Source organism: Drosophila erecta, unplaced genomic scaffold, assembly GCF_003286155.1.
Source record: "Drosophila erecta strain 14021-0224.00,06,07 unplaced genomic scaffold, DereRS2 tig00000000-arrow-pilon, whole genome shotgun sequence".
In the NCBI taxonomy this organism is placed as follows: Eukaryota; Metazoa; Arthropoda; class Insecta; order Diptera; family Drosophilidae; genus Drosophila; species Drosophila erecta.
Window position 1 is genome coordinate 2,756,754 of NW_020825194.1, and position 16,287 is coordinate 2,773,040.

A 16,287-nucleotide genomic window follows, 5' to 3' on the forward strand; every position below is an offset into this window, starting at 1 on the left:
GAAAAATGTATGAATTTTTATGGTCTTTATTGCCCGGCCACGGGCACAAGCACAAGTCGCAGCCAACTGGTTGTTTAATATTTAATTTGTGGCACATACACCCAGCACTTTGCATATTTTCATTCGCCTCGCACTGGCCCGATAAAAAATTTAAGTCAATACATATGTGCAGTCCAAGAAAAAAGTCGAGAAAAACTTTCTATTTGCGCTGATGTCGCAGATGGCACGTATTTTATTTTACTTTTTATTTCGGTAGCCAATCGGCAGCGGCAAATTAACGCAACGGCTTGTTACAGACGCGTTTTACAATCTCGGCGCATTTTTTGCCCCCATGCAGGTTGCAGGTTGCACGTTGCACGTTGCACGTTGCAGGTTGCAGCAATCAATCGATCAACCGATCAAGCGATCAAACGAGCGAAAGCTACCGATGCGGCCATGTCAAAGTCCTTTAAAACAGCAGGAAGGCCCAAAGGAAGCTGGAAAAAAGGCTGAGAGTAGGCCCAATACCAATACCAATACCAATACCAATGCTATTACCAATACCAATCGATGGCCAACGATGGCTGCTGGCTGCATTCCGAAATGACAAAACAGTTAAAAAATAATTAATTGCGTTGCCTTAAATGGCCTAAAGCGGTTTGGCTTTTTCCTCCTCCTGTTGCAGCTTTTTGCTGCTCGCTTGTTTGCAAGCTGCAACAGCAAGGGAGCTGCACTGAGCAAAACAGACACTTATAATATTAAAAAATTGTATTTACAACAAATATACAAATACAAGTAATGGCAATTTGTTAACCAAACAAATGCAATAAAGGCTGATTGTATATAACTATGGAATACTTGATTTGATAGCGAATTAGGCGGAGTATTTGGCGCAGTGCACTCGCAACTACAACAAGATCAACAAGTGCACATGTTGCTGCCGCTCTGCGTTGGCCGCTCATTGCCCATTTTGGCCATTGTTTTTATTGCCCGCCTGGAGCGGCCATCGGGCAGCCACTTTAGGGCTTATTAATGATGGATTCTCCTCCTCAATTCCTTGGCGACTCCTGTTTTATTGCGCAATGCAGCCGGGCAGCGGATCCGTACACTGTCCCCCTCGAAAATGAGCCCGAAGTTGGGCTTGGGCTTGGGTTTGGGTTTGGTTTTTGCGAACTGGCAAAAACAAAGGACCTGGCCGAATGTATGTCAACGTTATTGTCCGCATGACAAATGGACAATTGGCGGGGAAAGAAACTGAAATTCTCTGGTGAGAGCTGCGTACTAAACGTTTTGGCAGCTTGGCGACTAATTTGGGCCAACACACCGATGAAGAAGATGATGATGATGGCGATGGCCAAGAAGATCATTACGTTGAAGAAATATCGTTAAAACTGCCATGGAGAAGATCATCATAATTCCCTCAAGCTTCAGTAATTGAAATAGGTTCATAGGAAACGTTTTGAGATAACTAACAATATAGAATGCTATAGTCGAGTTCCCCGACTATCAGATATCATGCAATTTGTGGACATTACAGTGGGCGAGGCAACATCTCAACATTTTAGGTTTTGTAGTTCCTGAGAACTACATAGTCGAGGCGACTATACGGACAGACGGACATGACCAGATCGACTTGGCTATTGATCCTGATCAAGAATATATATACTTTATATGGTCGGAACCGCTTCCTTCTGCCGTTTACATATTTTCAACGAATCTAGTTTACCCTTTTACTATACGATTAACGGGTATAAAAATTAAGTTTGATTTCATATACACCCCACTTATAATATAAATCAAGATTCCTATCGCCGACAAACACCGACAAACTGAGTGCAACAAATAACAAATTTTCACTTTTATTTAACAAATGATCGCTGGAAGAGCCCGACAAGCCCGAAAAACTAATATCAAGATCCCATCGCTATGGCTTTGTAAACTATCCATAACGGCTTAGCGCGCTGACGACTACCCATAACTTTGGGCCAAGATTGGCGGCCAGCAGAGAGTCAGGGCCGAGATATTTATGTAAGCCACAGTGGACACACAGAGAAGCACGGACAACGCCCTGGCGAAGATTACGGATCTGTAGTCAATGCACTGGCGATAAATTTCAATCAAATCCGATCGAAAACAAGGCACAAAAACATCGCCCCACTCAGAAGATCTTCGGCGTTCGTTGCATAATTAGGAAACGTCTAAATTTCGTTTTGTATTTCGAAGAACACTAAATTAGATTTACGAGGCCCGATCAAAGCAGCCAAACGCACGGAACGCAATTAAAATCAGCTTAATAACGCTGCCCAGAAGAATCTGAGTTCGGATTCAGCTCTGGACTCGCGTTCCCAAGGTGTGATAATAATTTTATGAAAGAGCCCAACGAGGCAACAAATCAATTCCGCATAATGCCAATAACCAATAAAAAAGATTTCAAGAAGGCATTTACATTCATGAACATAAATCTCCGCCAGCTCACAATGCTCAAATAAAATGGGAAAGAACTTAAGCAGACACATCCAACAATTTCATTATGAGGCCATGAATGAATGAGTGCCACACTGGGGCACTGAATGAACGAATGAATGAATGAGCACTGGATGCTACGTTCTGGATCTATTGTTGCTCCCATTTTGGCGGCGAGTCCGTCTCTTTTTACGTTCTGGACACTTTCTGGAGGACCTCACAATCGGATGGCGAGCATTACGGGCGATTAGGTGTTAAACACACACAATTCGTTGGGCATTTCTGCCCGATCTGCGTCCGACGTAATTTATTGCCCGTGGCACATTGCCGAACCCACTTCTTTTTGGCCAGAAAGGGGCTGCAATCGCTGGCGAGCTGCGGATCTGCGGATCTGCGGATCTGCAGGTAGGAGCCACCTCGGTGGTCGTGGTTACCAGCTTTTCACTCAAGTGCAAATCCTGAGCATGCGCCGCTGGACACTCCACTGAAAATGCCCAGCGGAAAGTCGCCGAAAGTGCACTGAAAAAAATCCCAAAAAATGCAACACTATGAAAATAAATGATGTAAGCAACTGAGTTGCTTGGTTCCTTCAACTTTCCTTTGCAATTTAAGGCACAACAACATTTTGGCTGTGCACTTGCGAAGCTTTTTCGTTGGCGCCTCGGCGCCGCAATTAAGCAGAAATTGGTAAAATAAAAAAGAGCAAAATTAAGGTTAATGTGGGCCGGGGTCTGCTAATTAAGATATGGTTGCCTGGCAGCGAACGGTCCACTGGTTTCGATTCTGCAGAGCCCCTGATGCCTCTGGAGCCCCTGGAGCCCCTGGATTCTCCCTGCACCTTTCGACAAGTCATTGAGCTGTTAAATTTATTTAATGCCCGCACAATGGAGGCAAACAAGTTGCCAGTGGCTTTGTTATTAATTTTTATTGCTGTGCGATTGAGACAAGTTAATTTCTCCGCGCAGCCATTCTTATTCGCAGGAATTGTCCGAGTCACGAACGGATTCCCAGGATCCCGAGGATCCCCGAGGATCAGCGGGCTGCCTGCTGGGCCTTTGTCCCGATTTCCAGAGTGTGCAGGTCCTTTTCCCGCTGCTCAATGAATGAGGAGGTGCTCATTCACTCAAGTCCTTCACTCTCGAGAGTTTCCATTCAGGCTGAGAGTCGGCCAGTTTTGTGGGTGTGTCGCACATGGATTACACTAATGCGATAGTTGTCCCACAATTTAATGCACTCACCGCACTCGAACGGGGATTTAATGATGTTCCCACCAAGTTCAAGTGCTCGGAGTCGCCAGATTCGCAAAGGGGATTTTCGGGTTGGCTCAAAAAAATGGGAAACAACGAAATCCTTTCATATGCCTCAAGAACCCTTCATATTTCATCGCTTCGCCGCCACTTGAGAGACAGTGCCGCCAGAAGTGTTTATTGTCTCTGCACATTGTCTGCAGGACTCGCTTCAAGAGGTCCTTTTTGGGAACGTGAAACCGATCCTGGCAGTGCACCAAGTGCAGGTGAGCACGAGCCCTATTCCGCTGACTAAGCAGGATCTTCTGCAGCTGCTGGAACTGATGCGCTTAACTCTTTGACTTCGTTTTGGGCAAGGCAGATCGGATTAGGCGGGTATCGATTTTAGGCCTGGTCAAGGAGCACAAACTCTACTTATGGGTTGCACCGCCCTAGAGATACATTGCATCAAAGATTCCCACTAGATACAAAGTCATTTATTTACTGAACTTAAGAGGTCAGGAGCACCTCACTTCCTGTACCACATCTGCAGAGTCCGCATGCGCTTGACCTTCTTCTGCAGCTGCAGGATTCCGTACATCAAGGCCTCGGCGGTGGGCGGACAGCCGGGCACGTAGATATCCACGGGCACAATGCGATCGCAGCCGCGAACCACCGAGTAGGAGTAGTGGTAGTAGCCGCCACCATTGGCGCAACTGCCCATGGAAATGACCCATCTGGGCTCCGGCATCTGGTCGTACACCTTCCGGAAGGCCGGTGCCATCTTGTTGGTCAGAGTTCCGGCCACGATGATCACGTCCGCCTGGCGCGGAGACGCCCGGAACACCACTCCGTAGCGATCCATGTCGTATCGAGGGGCCGCGATGTGCATCATTTCCACGGCGCAGCAGGCGAGGCCAAAGGTCATCGGCCACAGCGATCCCTTGCGACCCCAGTTCAGTAGGTCATCCAGCCGGGCACAGCTCCACTCGCCCCAGGTCTTCTGGTCCCGTCCGAAGGCCGAGTAGCCCCACTTGGGCGGATTCTTGCAACGGTAATCGTACACCGGCATGGTCTTCTGGCCACGAAGCAGCTGGGACGGCATCACTCCGCTGCGGGGGAGCAGCAGCTTGCCAGGATTCCTGGCCCATATCAGGAAGCCTATCATCCTGCTGAGACTTAATTTATTTTTCGTTGCGGCAGTGAATGAAGAGATGTGAAAACTTAGTACTTTCCGAAATTGCCAGCGTTAGCAAACGTCTGACAAGTTTTTCTGGGACTGAATCTAACACCTTTGCTCTGATCCCTTCTACCATATGTATAAGTAGCTTAAGTGAGCTCTTGAAAATCCCATTTGGAGCCCCCTAACGCCACCGATTGGCGTCAAAGTCAATCCGAAATCCCAGGCACTTAACGCTGGGCGGACAGCGAACAGGAATCCATGGGCTCATAAATACGCATGAGCATGGAGCCCCATTCATGCCCCATGGAAGCTGGAGCCCAGATCGCTTAGGAGGAAATTATTAGCTGATTGCAGCAGCGCCATCCCCGGCCACTTCCCCCGCTGCACTGGGGCATTGATGGGTCCCGAGGAGCTGGGGACATGCAACTCGGGAGGTGGGAATGGGAATGGGAATGGGAATGGGCACTGGGAGCAGATGCATCCGCGGAGAACTTACGCAATCGATGCGCGGGCTCATTACGGAATCGACACTGGGGAGCTGCACTTGTAAAAATAGTAACTATTGGCAAAGGAATATATCCCAAATCTTGTTGAGGTGATGTCTGTAAAATCAAGTTTCACCATTTAAATGGAAGTATCTTAATATATTCCGTTCATATACCATTCAATACAGATTGAATGCAGTAAAATCTCTTATAGCCCCTAGTTTTTTAGCACCTAACTTGTTCCCAATGAATAGGGATTCTGGAGTTTAATGGCTGCCGCAAATATATCTCCAAGTGTGAGATTGGAGTCGTGGCGCTGGCGCAGCTGGCAGTCGATAGTTGGTGGAAAAATGGCAACTGGCACTGTGTCTTTTGCGGTTTTTAATTAACGCTTTTGCACAATGCTTGTCTAATTACGCCTATGGTGCCTCAGACACGACAACAAAACGGCAGCGACTACTAAATCATCCATATTGTCAAGCAGCTGCGGTTTCTGCTGCTCCTCTGCTGCTCCTCTCCTGCGAATCCTGCCATCCTTCAGGATGGGCAATAGAAAAAAATGAAATGAAAATAAATACGGGGGACATGGACGACGATCATCGCATGGCAATTAGGCATTGGCTGCATTTGATGCATCATTAATTGAATTTCATTTGCATTTAAATGCGCACCTATGAATGGAGCAGGCCAGCGGACTGGCCATTTTCCCAGCCAGAAAAGCAGAAGACCCGAAGACCAAAGGACCAGCAGTTCAGCCAGGTCGTCTCCGTCGACAATGAGCCGCTGATGAAGTCATATGAGCCCGGCTCGAACGCATTGGCCAACTGCAGCGAAACTGCGCTGCGTAGCCGACGAAAAGGCCAATTTAAAATGGCTAAAATAAATTGGATTCGTTCGGCTTTGTTCGCTGCTCCGTTGGCTGGCCAACGCAAAATAGACTATCATCAATTTAAAATCAATATGTCACATAAATTGGAAGGGAAATCAACGCCAAAAGCCGCCAACGATATTGGCCAAGGAAAATGTACAAAAAAAGGGGGAAAGATGCGAAAAAAGGAAGTGTGGTGGAAACGAAAGAAAAGGCGGCAAATGGCGAATACTCTGCGATTTTCCCTGTGGGCAGAGTAATAATACAGAGTATGTAACATAAAATAAAATAACCTTAAGCTGCATTTAATAAATTTTATACTGAATAAATGGTAAACTAGCGCTACTTCGGTATATCCTGCTCCTCGAAAGGGTATGCTCGAGGTGGACAAAGGATGCAGTGGCAACTGGCGAGTCCACTGCGATTACTTTGCTATAATTCCTCGTCATCGCTGCTGCAACTGCAACTGCAACTGCATCTGCTGCAATTGCTGCTGCCCGGTGACATCGTCGCTGGGGTTTTATTGGCCACTTTTGGCCACATCAGCGACAACGATGAGACAGCCGAGTGCGCTTCCTGTCTCCTGGCCCACAGCACATAGCCATGGCACATATCCCCTCCAACTTGTATATATCTATCTTTATGTATATGCTGCATTTACCGTGTGTGCCGGACAACTTGCCATTATTATGCGCATGTTGCATTGCATTCTTGCTGCTGCCGCTGTTGTTGCCGGATTTGTCAGCGATCCTCAAAGTGATAAAAATTGCTCGTAAATCCTTAACGAGTGGAACTAACACGCGCTGACTGGCTTGCTAGCCCCAACTGGAGTCCAGCTGAAGCTCGGGAGCAACTCCCCCGCATCCGCACACCACATTTGTCTTTTTAGCGAACTCCCAAAACAACAACATGCCGAGTGGAACAATGGCGATCCGCAGACCGAAATGGACGCGCTCATCTCTTGATCTGCATTGTTAGTGGCCGGCAGGAGCAACGTGGCCAGTACACTGAAAAAAACGTAATCAATCAATGACCAAGACTCATAGCCTTCCGGAGCTACCAATAACCTTTAGGTCGATGATAGCCAGTTTTAAGTTTTATAGTTGAAAATCACATTCTTCTTTGACTTTCTTCCAGTGCAGTGGCATCTGCAGCATTCCATTTCCACTGCGACTTTGGGATCTCCTTGCATTCAAGGCAACTCACACCAATGCACGGCTTTGGGCCAGTTTATGCATCACCAGGCCCCAAATTGACTCCATTAAATTCCAATTGTGCCAATGTTTCCTAAAAATGTGGCAGCAGAGTTCAAAACATATACCAAGTGCCTCTGCAACAATGCAGTGCCACTCTTACCCATGCAGCACACAAGAAGTGGACGCATTCTCGCTGTGTATTCAGCCATTTTAATTTCTTTATTATGGCGTTCTCCTGTTATCAAGTGCCCCAACTTGCTGCAGCCATTTGTAGCCCCGATAAGCCGCAATTAAGCCTTTATGTCCGCCGATTAACGCTAATTTAAGAGCCCCACACAAGAAGCCAACTCAGAGTTACAGGTTAACGCTAACAAATCAGATCGAGACCATATGGCTTAGCCAGCCAACCAATTAAAGATGCAAAAGACAAAGAGCCCAGTTGGGGGCCCAGCTGACAATAAAACCAACAAATTTTCGTATTTAACGATCGCCAAATTAACATACATTTACACATGCCATCCACGTGAAGCGGCACAAACGAGTTTCCAGCTTTCCGAGTCCGAGTGGCGACCACCCAAATGGGGCTGTGGTAGCTACAAATAGTAGCTGGCACCAGGGAAAATTTCAGACAGCAAAAGATACGATTTTGGGAGATTTTTAAGCACGAAATACTCTGCATTTAAACTTATTCAGACCTAAGATTCCTTCAAGACACAGAACTGCTGGAAATACTCACAAGAGTGCTGAACACTCTTTCTAATATGTCTAATATATATCATATACTCTATATATCCCACATATTGTGTATCATATATCTCATGGATATTACATCTTTCAGCTACAAAGCAGCTGAAGTGCCACCACCAGCAAGGAAGGAGCTTGGAGCAGCTGAAGGGAGCGCCATTAGCTCCTCTCGCCTTCACAAGTAGGTGTTGACAGTTGGGTATTATAATAACTACTTTACAGTGGAGCTCCGTAATTAATTGCCAGCGATTAACGGCAGTGTTAGTTAAGCGCTTGACAAACGCCGCGAAACGAAAGCTCCATCGCCGCCTTTTCGCTCGAGTTGAGATGAGTTCGAGCATGGCAGCTCCGCCCCTTTGTTTTGGCCTCTGGGGGCGTGGCGGCCGCCTGCTGTTTCCAGCCAAGTGTGCTGCCTAATTTGCGAATAATTCGATCGAGGGCCACAGTGGCCGCTGGCTAAGTGGGAAAGCGGCAAACTATTCACCATTGGTGGCTATCGAAAAACCTGTTTCTGGTGGATCTATGTGATGCAGTGTTATTGGCAAATGTTTATTAGTAATTTATCAGCTTTTTACTTTCACCGAGTGGTACCGCTCCCCCCTAAAAAATGGCCATCGCAGTCGGCTCCTTTGAAGCGCTTGTTGTGGTTACACAAAATCCTTTTAGACACATGATGTCGCATTCAGATCACTTATCCCGAACATTTGTATTTGCCCTCGTTTTCCCTCTGTTTGCCCCTGGCTGCAACTACGAGTGTTTTCCTTTCGACCGCACTTTCACTTTCCCCCGCCGCCGGATAATTAATGTGCCGCGCGACCCGAGTTTCCGAGTCCCCCTAAGTAGGGTGCTCTACAGCCCAAGTCCCCTCCCAGAACATAATTACGATGTTTCATTAACAGCATTAGCAGCGACGATATTTCACCCGATTCCCGAGCAGGATCCCCGCGCATCCCGGAGTGAAGTGGAGGTGTCCCCTCGTTTGCTGCCCGCCACTCGGCGTCTTGATTTATCGACACTAGGCCAGGATGCTTGGGATGCCCTCTGCCGTGGGTGGCAGCTAGGGATGTGTCTTCAGTTCGTGGATCGTACATACAGATATATATCCCAACCTCAAGATGCAAAGGCTTGAAAAGCTGTTCATGTTTTGTGATCTTATAATAAGATTATAGTAATCATATCACCACATATCATCATTATAATAATTTACTATGATATGATATACTACGCTATATCATGTTGCATATATGGCTTCTGGAACTCACGCACCCATCGCTAGTGGGCCGGATTCCGGCGTTATGGATTATTAATGCAATGGGTTGCGAGCGGGCAGATGAGGCGGCATTGATCACTCTCTCACCCGCTCCGAAGTGTTTTTCCCGCTCGTTTCCCTTGTTTTCCCCCTGAGATTTTCCCCCACACACTGCGCTTTTCTGGGGGGCGTGGAACGCCTAATGCAATCTCAAGTATGTGCGACACGCTGGCTGGGGCGACTGCAACATGTGGCAAATGGTGGGGCAAGCGTCTAAGAAGATGCAGCGGCCGCCGAATTTATGGGATGCGGCATAATGGCATAATGGCATGTTGCCATTGGCCTGCTGCTCGCACGCATTTAAATGCCTCATAAAAGTTACACTTGAAAATTAATGAGCTGCGTTTTCGGCATTCGGAGGCGCACAAAACAAAGTGACAACACGGGAATTGAGTTGTTCAAGGATCTCGCGGATGCGATGCGATTCGATTCGAGTGGAGCTGCAACTGCACCTCGATTTTCCCGATTTCGTTGTGGCTGTCACAGCTTTCAGCCGAGATTTCGTTTTAGTTGGCGCAATAAATTTTGTGGTTTAATGGGGCGGGCGTGGCGGCTCCACTCTGAAGTTTTCCACTTTGATATTCGAGCGTCTATTAATGAAAACGTTGCGCTGCAGCTGAGCGGCCTTTTTTGGCCCATTTTATAGGGCACACTTCCTTTTTTAATGCCTCGCACCGCCTCAGTCGCCTTGGCCCGCCATTAAAGTGACAAAAACTGACACTAATCATGCTCGGCTGCCCGCCAAAGGGTTGGACCCCCATTCATTTTGGGGCCGCGCCGGAGGAGTCCGCATTTTGTAGCGCTGTCATGTCGCCCGGCGGTTGGTAATTTATGTCTTAACACTTACAGATCGTTAGCGAAATGGAAATGTGAGAGGGCCAGCTCGGAAAATAATAGGCCTTGCTGGAAAGCGATCGAATGCAAAGCGGCCTAATTAGCTGATGAATATGAACACATGTGGGTGATCAAGCAGCTCCATAAAGCGCAAATGGGCGATTAAGTTGCCAGTGCTGCAAATTTACTTTTTCTCATTTTATATTATTTTTGCATATTCTAATTTATGTAAATTCGAGCTAATGCTGCCATTGTATGCACTCCAATTCCATGCTCCTGCAGGCATGTCTCTTCAATTCCCGGTTCCGCATCCCAATTCGCATCCACATCCGCATCCGAATCCCTCATCCGAGCCCGTGCCCAGATAGCCGGGCAATAGCGACACCATCGCTAAACGCAGCAAAGTAAATTGTTCGATTAATTGGATTTTAACAGCGACAAGTAGCCGCCAGCCAGGACAGCCGAAGAGCCAATGAGCCAATGAGCCACTGAGCCACTGCACAAAGGCAATAAAACAGCGAGTTGGGGGGAGTTGGGAGTTTGCTTGGGAGATGAAAAACCAGCTGCATTCCCAGGCAGCGGACATGAAATCCCGCTCGGCTGGGCGAAATAGAGATGAATTTACAGCTACAAATCGCTTGATCAGTCAACATTTTAGCCACGTCTAATTGTCAGTCAGTCAGGCGGCCGGCAAAAACTGCAACGCCACTGGCAGCAGCAACATGCAACAGGCAGCGGCCACTGCAGCAGCAGCCACTGCAGCATCAGCAGCAAAAAGAGGCCCAAAGCTGAATTTTTATTGTTGTCACAGCAATTTCAATTGGTTCGATGAGCATTCCAGCCTTGCACGCGGCCAACTAGCGGAGCGATCGAGTGGAGCTGCAAAGACAACCAAAACCCAGGCAAAACCCAGGCAAACCCAGCCAGGCCGGGTGAAATAAGAGACCCAAACTGGCTAAGACGAGATCCGCTGGAGACACAGCTCCATCATCGATATTATGTCGCTGGCAGACGATTAATGATTGCCAAGGTGAAGATCTCATCGACAAGCGTTCGCCTCGCGGTCGCCGCAGCCACAGTCAAACATCGCTAAAGGGGACTTACTTGAAGTCACATATATAACTCAAAATGCTTTTATATAATATATTTTAATCATGGTACTAATTATTTACTTAAGCACGTAAAGTTGCAAGGCATGTTACGCTGCTTTTGGAGAAAGGTGACCCAGAACTGCAATCCATATGCACAACTCCTTCAACTAAAATCCCATATTAAAGTGGAACTCCTCCTAAAGTATTTAAGTTAAATCTGTGATTCATTTTATGTTAATTAGTAGTAAGCTCTTACCACTTTTTTTTACCGAAAGGTGACCCCAAACGCCACTTGAAGTCCCCATAGCTACATCAAATTCAAATAGCACTATCTCTAAAAGCTTTTCCTATACATCCCTTTAGTTTGCGCCAAGCACGTTCTACTGTACTTCTTCTTTGCCTGTTCTCAATGTCAGTGCGTCAGTTTGTCAGTTTGTCAGTTTGCCAGTCTGTCAGTTTGTCAGTTTGTCAGTTCGTCAGGCCGTCAGTGTCGCCGGGCCAAAGCGAGCAACGTCTCTCTCCTCAAACACTTGGTATTTATGCCAATTAGTATGAAATTTCTTACGTGCCCGCAGACAGTCGCAGTGGCAGTCGCAGATCCCAGATGCAGCTCCATGGTCCCAGATCCATAGCTCCATCTCCAGCTCCACAGCCCGCTCCAGATCCCGCTCCATCCTCATCCTCATCCAGCGGCTGCTTCCGCTCAAACTGGTCCAGTTTCGCTGCTCGATTTCACCCTAATGCCAGTCGGAGGCACACCAGGCTATATCTCATGGCTCTTATTGTCTCCGCGCGGACTTAGCGCCATTTTTGTCGCGCTGCTCTGACTTTGGCTAATCTGGTGCCTGAATCCGATCCCCGATCCGCGAGTTTTCGCTGCCTCTGGCAGAAAATGCCATTCAAATGCGCCACTATCTGCGATTGCCAGCTGGAATGGCTGTGCGGTTATAGTTCGATTTAATTAGGCTGTGGCCTGGCCATCTCATGTTCGATGTGGTGTTAATTGCCGTATGAGCATGTAAGCAACTCTATTTGCATTTTGAGTGCAGTTCTAGGAAGTGCTTTCAGCTGCCCACCAAACTTGTTCGCAGTAGTTATTACTATATGCTTAATCTCTTGAAAATCCAGCCAGTTAGCTGCAGATTTTCCGCAGTCCGCTCCAATTAAGTTTCAGCCGCTCCCATGCCGACTGCAGGCAGACAAATTTGGAAAACAATTTTCCGCCCAGCAAGTGCGACTCGTTAGGCGCTGCGGCGGTGGCACCACTCGTAATTGAGCAATTATTCATTCAAATGGATTGCCAATTTCGCCGACCAGCCCCCAGCATCTGTGGATACGCGATAGGATGGGATGCAGGCGATACAAAGCGATGCGATGAGATGCGATACACAGCCAATTTGGCGGATCGAACTGCAAACTGCAAGCTGCAAGCTGCAAGTTGCAAGTAGCCTGTGGCAAGCTGCAGGCTGCAATTGCGACTGCAATTATAAAACAATCACTTGTCGGGCTAGGCGGCTCCTGGTCGCCACCTTTAACGGCAGCCCATTACTCGCGGCCTGCCCAGCATCTCCAGCATCTCCAGGATCGAGCATCCACTGATCCCCTGCCACTTGGCCCGCTGGCTCCAGTGTCTGCAACGCCTTTTGGGCGGCGGCCACGCAAATTGTGCTTACTTAATAAGTCGTACAACCTGCTAATGTGAGCAATTTACCAAGGAGCGCGCTGCACCCGGTGCTGCAAGTTCTGGTTCCCCACTTGGTTCCCCACTTGCGCAGCCCCCGCCGATTGCGATCTGCAGATCCGCGGAAGGAAGCCGCCTGTGTGAGTGCGCACAATAAAAAGGTGCGAGCTGGAAGAATTTATGGGCCAGTCGATAAGCCGGGCGAAATAAATAAAATAAAATAAATAAGGGGAAGTCGCGGGCAGGCAAAACAGAGTCGCTGGCACAGCGCACCTAATTATTATAAATAAACCAATCGAACAATAAAGATCTGCTGGCCAAGTTTCCGCGAAATGCGCACAGTGGCCATAAGAACTTAATCGCAAATGAGATTCCGGCCAGTCCGCGTCCCAAAAGCGGAGCAACGCCATCGATATAACACAATCGATGATGAGGCTCCCAGCTCCCGACTTCCAGCGCCCGACTCCCAGCTCCCAACTCCATGCCATTCCAATCCTACCCCGAATCCCAATCCGCATCGAGTCCGGGCTAACAAGCCGTTTGATGGGGCAGCCAGTCGGCTGGATTAATCGCTGACACGGTCGGGGGAAACTGCTGGGTCCCAAAATGTCCAGGCCTACACTCAGAGAAATGGGTGTGTTGGTGGATAAAAGCCTGCGAAAAGTTGCATGCCTTCCAATAAATGGAATAGAAACTGGTTTAATTTCGAGTACCACTTTAAATGACATGGACAAGAAACTGGCACTTCCTATGGTCTTGTATTATAACTCCTTTTAACCAGGAAAGGAAGCCTTTTTTCGCGCAGTGCAGTCCTCGGGGCCGCAGATAAGGCGCTGACGTAGTTAAACATATTGTAATTGCTGCGATGCCCCGAAACGAGTTTCCAGCCAGCTCCAACCCCATCCCCATCCCCATCCCCATCTCCAGCTGCAGCGGCCTGGTCCGGCAGACTGGTCATTGTTTTGGAGTGGCTTCTGTATCGTCGCAGCATCAGATTACCACTCCATGTGCAGACAAAGGCGCAGCATCATCAGCATCAGCATCAGCCAATAAATGGAAGGCGTCGTTGTCGTCCTCAACGGCATCCCGATACGCCTAACTCCACTCCGCTTCCCGATCCTCTCCAGCCGCCATGCTCATCCTCATCCTCGTCCTCCATCGTCGCTGTCGTTACGGCCTTTGATTTTTGTGGATCAGGAGCTGCACAGTAGCCGTTCGATAATTTGCTATGGCATTCCAAGTGTATGTCTCCTTATCCGCATGTCAATCAAGCTCCTAATTATTCGCCGAATGCAAAAGATAATTGGGCCGTTGCTTTTTGGGCCTGTTACCAACTGGACTTTGGCCCAAAAGCCATGCCAATATAACAAACGAGCAGCGTTCTGCACGGGGACACTTATGACAAACTCAAAAATCTGATCCCTTCCTCCGCTGCAAGTGGCATCCAATTAACTCAAAGGGCCCAAAAACAGAGGAAGTGGGTACGAACCGCAGAAAATCCAGTGACATATGCCTTGAGCTGCTTGGAATCCATAAAAAGTAGCGAGGCAGAGGTCTCAATATCGCCATTTACTGCGATTTAACTGGAGTGAGCGTCGAAAATCACTTGTTGCAATTATTTGATAGCATTAACAGCTCTATCACCACGATTTTTCAGCTATTAAACCACCTGTCATGCGATGGTATCTATAAGATAAAGTTTCCTTTCGCCAATTTCAGATACCGTGCATACAAATTATATCGGGCATGCTGCAAAGTATTGCTGTCTTCTACAATTTGGCGGGCTAGGAAGACTCAGACCTACTTATTGATCCAAGCATGTGCATAGATACTCTATAGTGGGTATCTGATATTCGCAGCTCAAGGTCCCAGGAGAGCCCCATCGCCAGTTTTATCGGCCGCTAATTCATTTGGCGTCCCAGCAGGGTCCAGCTGTCTATTGCTATATGATATCTGCGAGTGGTAATCACGCTGGGAACGCACGGCTCTGGGTTCACATGATTCCTGGCCACTCGGATGCACTGCGAGAAAGCAGCAGTAGTGCGGGGATGGGCGACACAAAGTATCGCAAAGATATTCGCGCGGTGCAGCTGCAAGTGCAATGAAATCACACGTTGACGGCTGAAATGAAACTGCGATTGGAGCTGCAGCCGCTGAAAAAGTGGGGTAAGTCGGGGTAAATCGCGGGGGGACATGGAGACCATCGACACTTTGTACGTTGTTGTGTAAAACGATTGGCGCGTTAATCAACGTACAAATTTCCGACTTATATGGCCAGCGAATTAAATCGTTCCCCCGAGATCTTGGCCAACCTGGCCAACATGGCCAACCAACCTGGCCAACAGCTCAGCCGTCCTGCTGACAGCTGCCGATTAGAACTGGAGCGATAAATTATACAATTGCCATGCGTGAGACCCGCAAAGAGAGCGGATCCTGGACGCTGGGATGCTGGGATCTGGATGCCTGGATCCATCGAGTGGGCTCCTGATTCCCCCGGCTCGTCGCGCTGACAATTACACTGATTACATTGAATATATGAGGCCCATATTGGGGGCCCAGTGCCGCTGGGAGTGTCAACTGCTCGCCCGTCCCGCCAAACTGAAATTCAAATCGCAGGCGCGCGCAGAGTGCGATGCGCTGCCCCGCGAAGTATGCAACACGAAGCGCCAGCCCAAAACTCGTGAAAACTATGCAAATTAGCGGGCCCAAAAAAATTGGTAGCAGCGCGCTTAGAAGCGGGCATATTAGCTGCACTTTAGACACGCTCATTTCATTTTTAAAAGTTACAGCTGCACAAAAATGATCTTGCTAATCCCACTTTTGAACAGACGAATTAACTAATGTTAACTATAATATCATAGTAAAATGTAGTGGCAGCTTAAGTAGGTATTTCATTATTACTATTACAACCAAGGGTACTTTACTACCCGTAGCCTGAAAAAACGACCAACTGCATTCTTCGCCTGAGGAGCCGGCTGTTTGTTATGACCTGTGCAGTTTGCTTAAAATTCTTGTGGCGCGGCATGAAAAATCAATTATGTTAGTTGAACTTTCCAGGCTAAACGCTAAACAATTGCGCATAATTACGAGCGTTGCGTTGGGGACGCAACCAAAGCGAAACCCAAATGCGGACTGCATCGCATTTGCCGTTGCCGTTGCCGTTGCCTCAATTTGTGCATTTGCATAGGAAAAGGGTTGGGGATTTGGGGAGTGGGGCGCTTGCCAGGG

General features: G+C 48.0%; 1 protein-coding gene across 1 annotated transcript; it reads right to left on the reverse strand.

Annotated features, from left to right (window-relative positions):
- Window positions 1–4,143: 4,143 nt before the first annotated feature.
- LOC6554625 (NADH-quinone oxidoreductase subunit B 2) lies at window positions 4,144–4,920 on the reverse strand. The gene has a single exon (XM_026983711.1). It carries the CDS (start codon window positions 4,834–4,836, stop codon window positions 4,198–4,200), a length of 639 nt encoding a protein of 212 aa, XP_026839512.1. The 5' UTR covers window positions 4,837–4,920; the 3' UTR covers window positions 4,144–4,197.
- Between the last annotated feature and the right edge of the window lie 11,367 nt (window positions 4,921–16,287).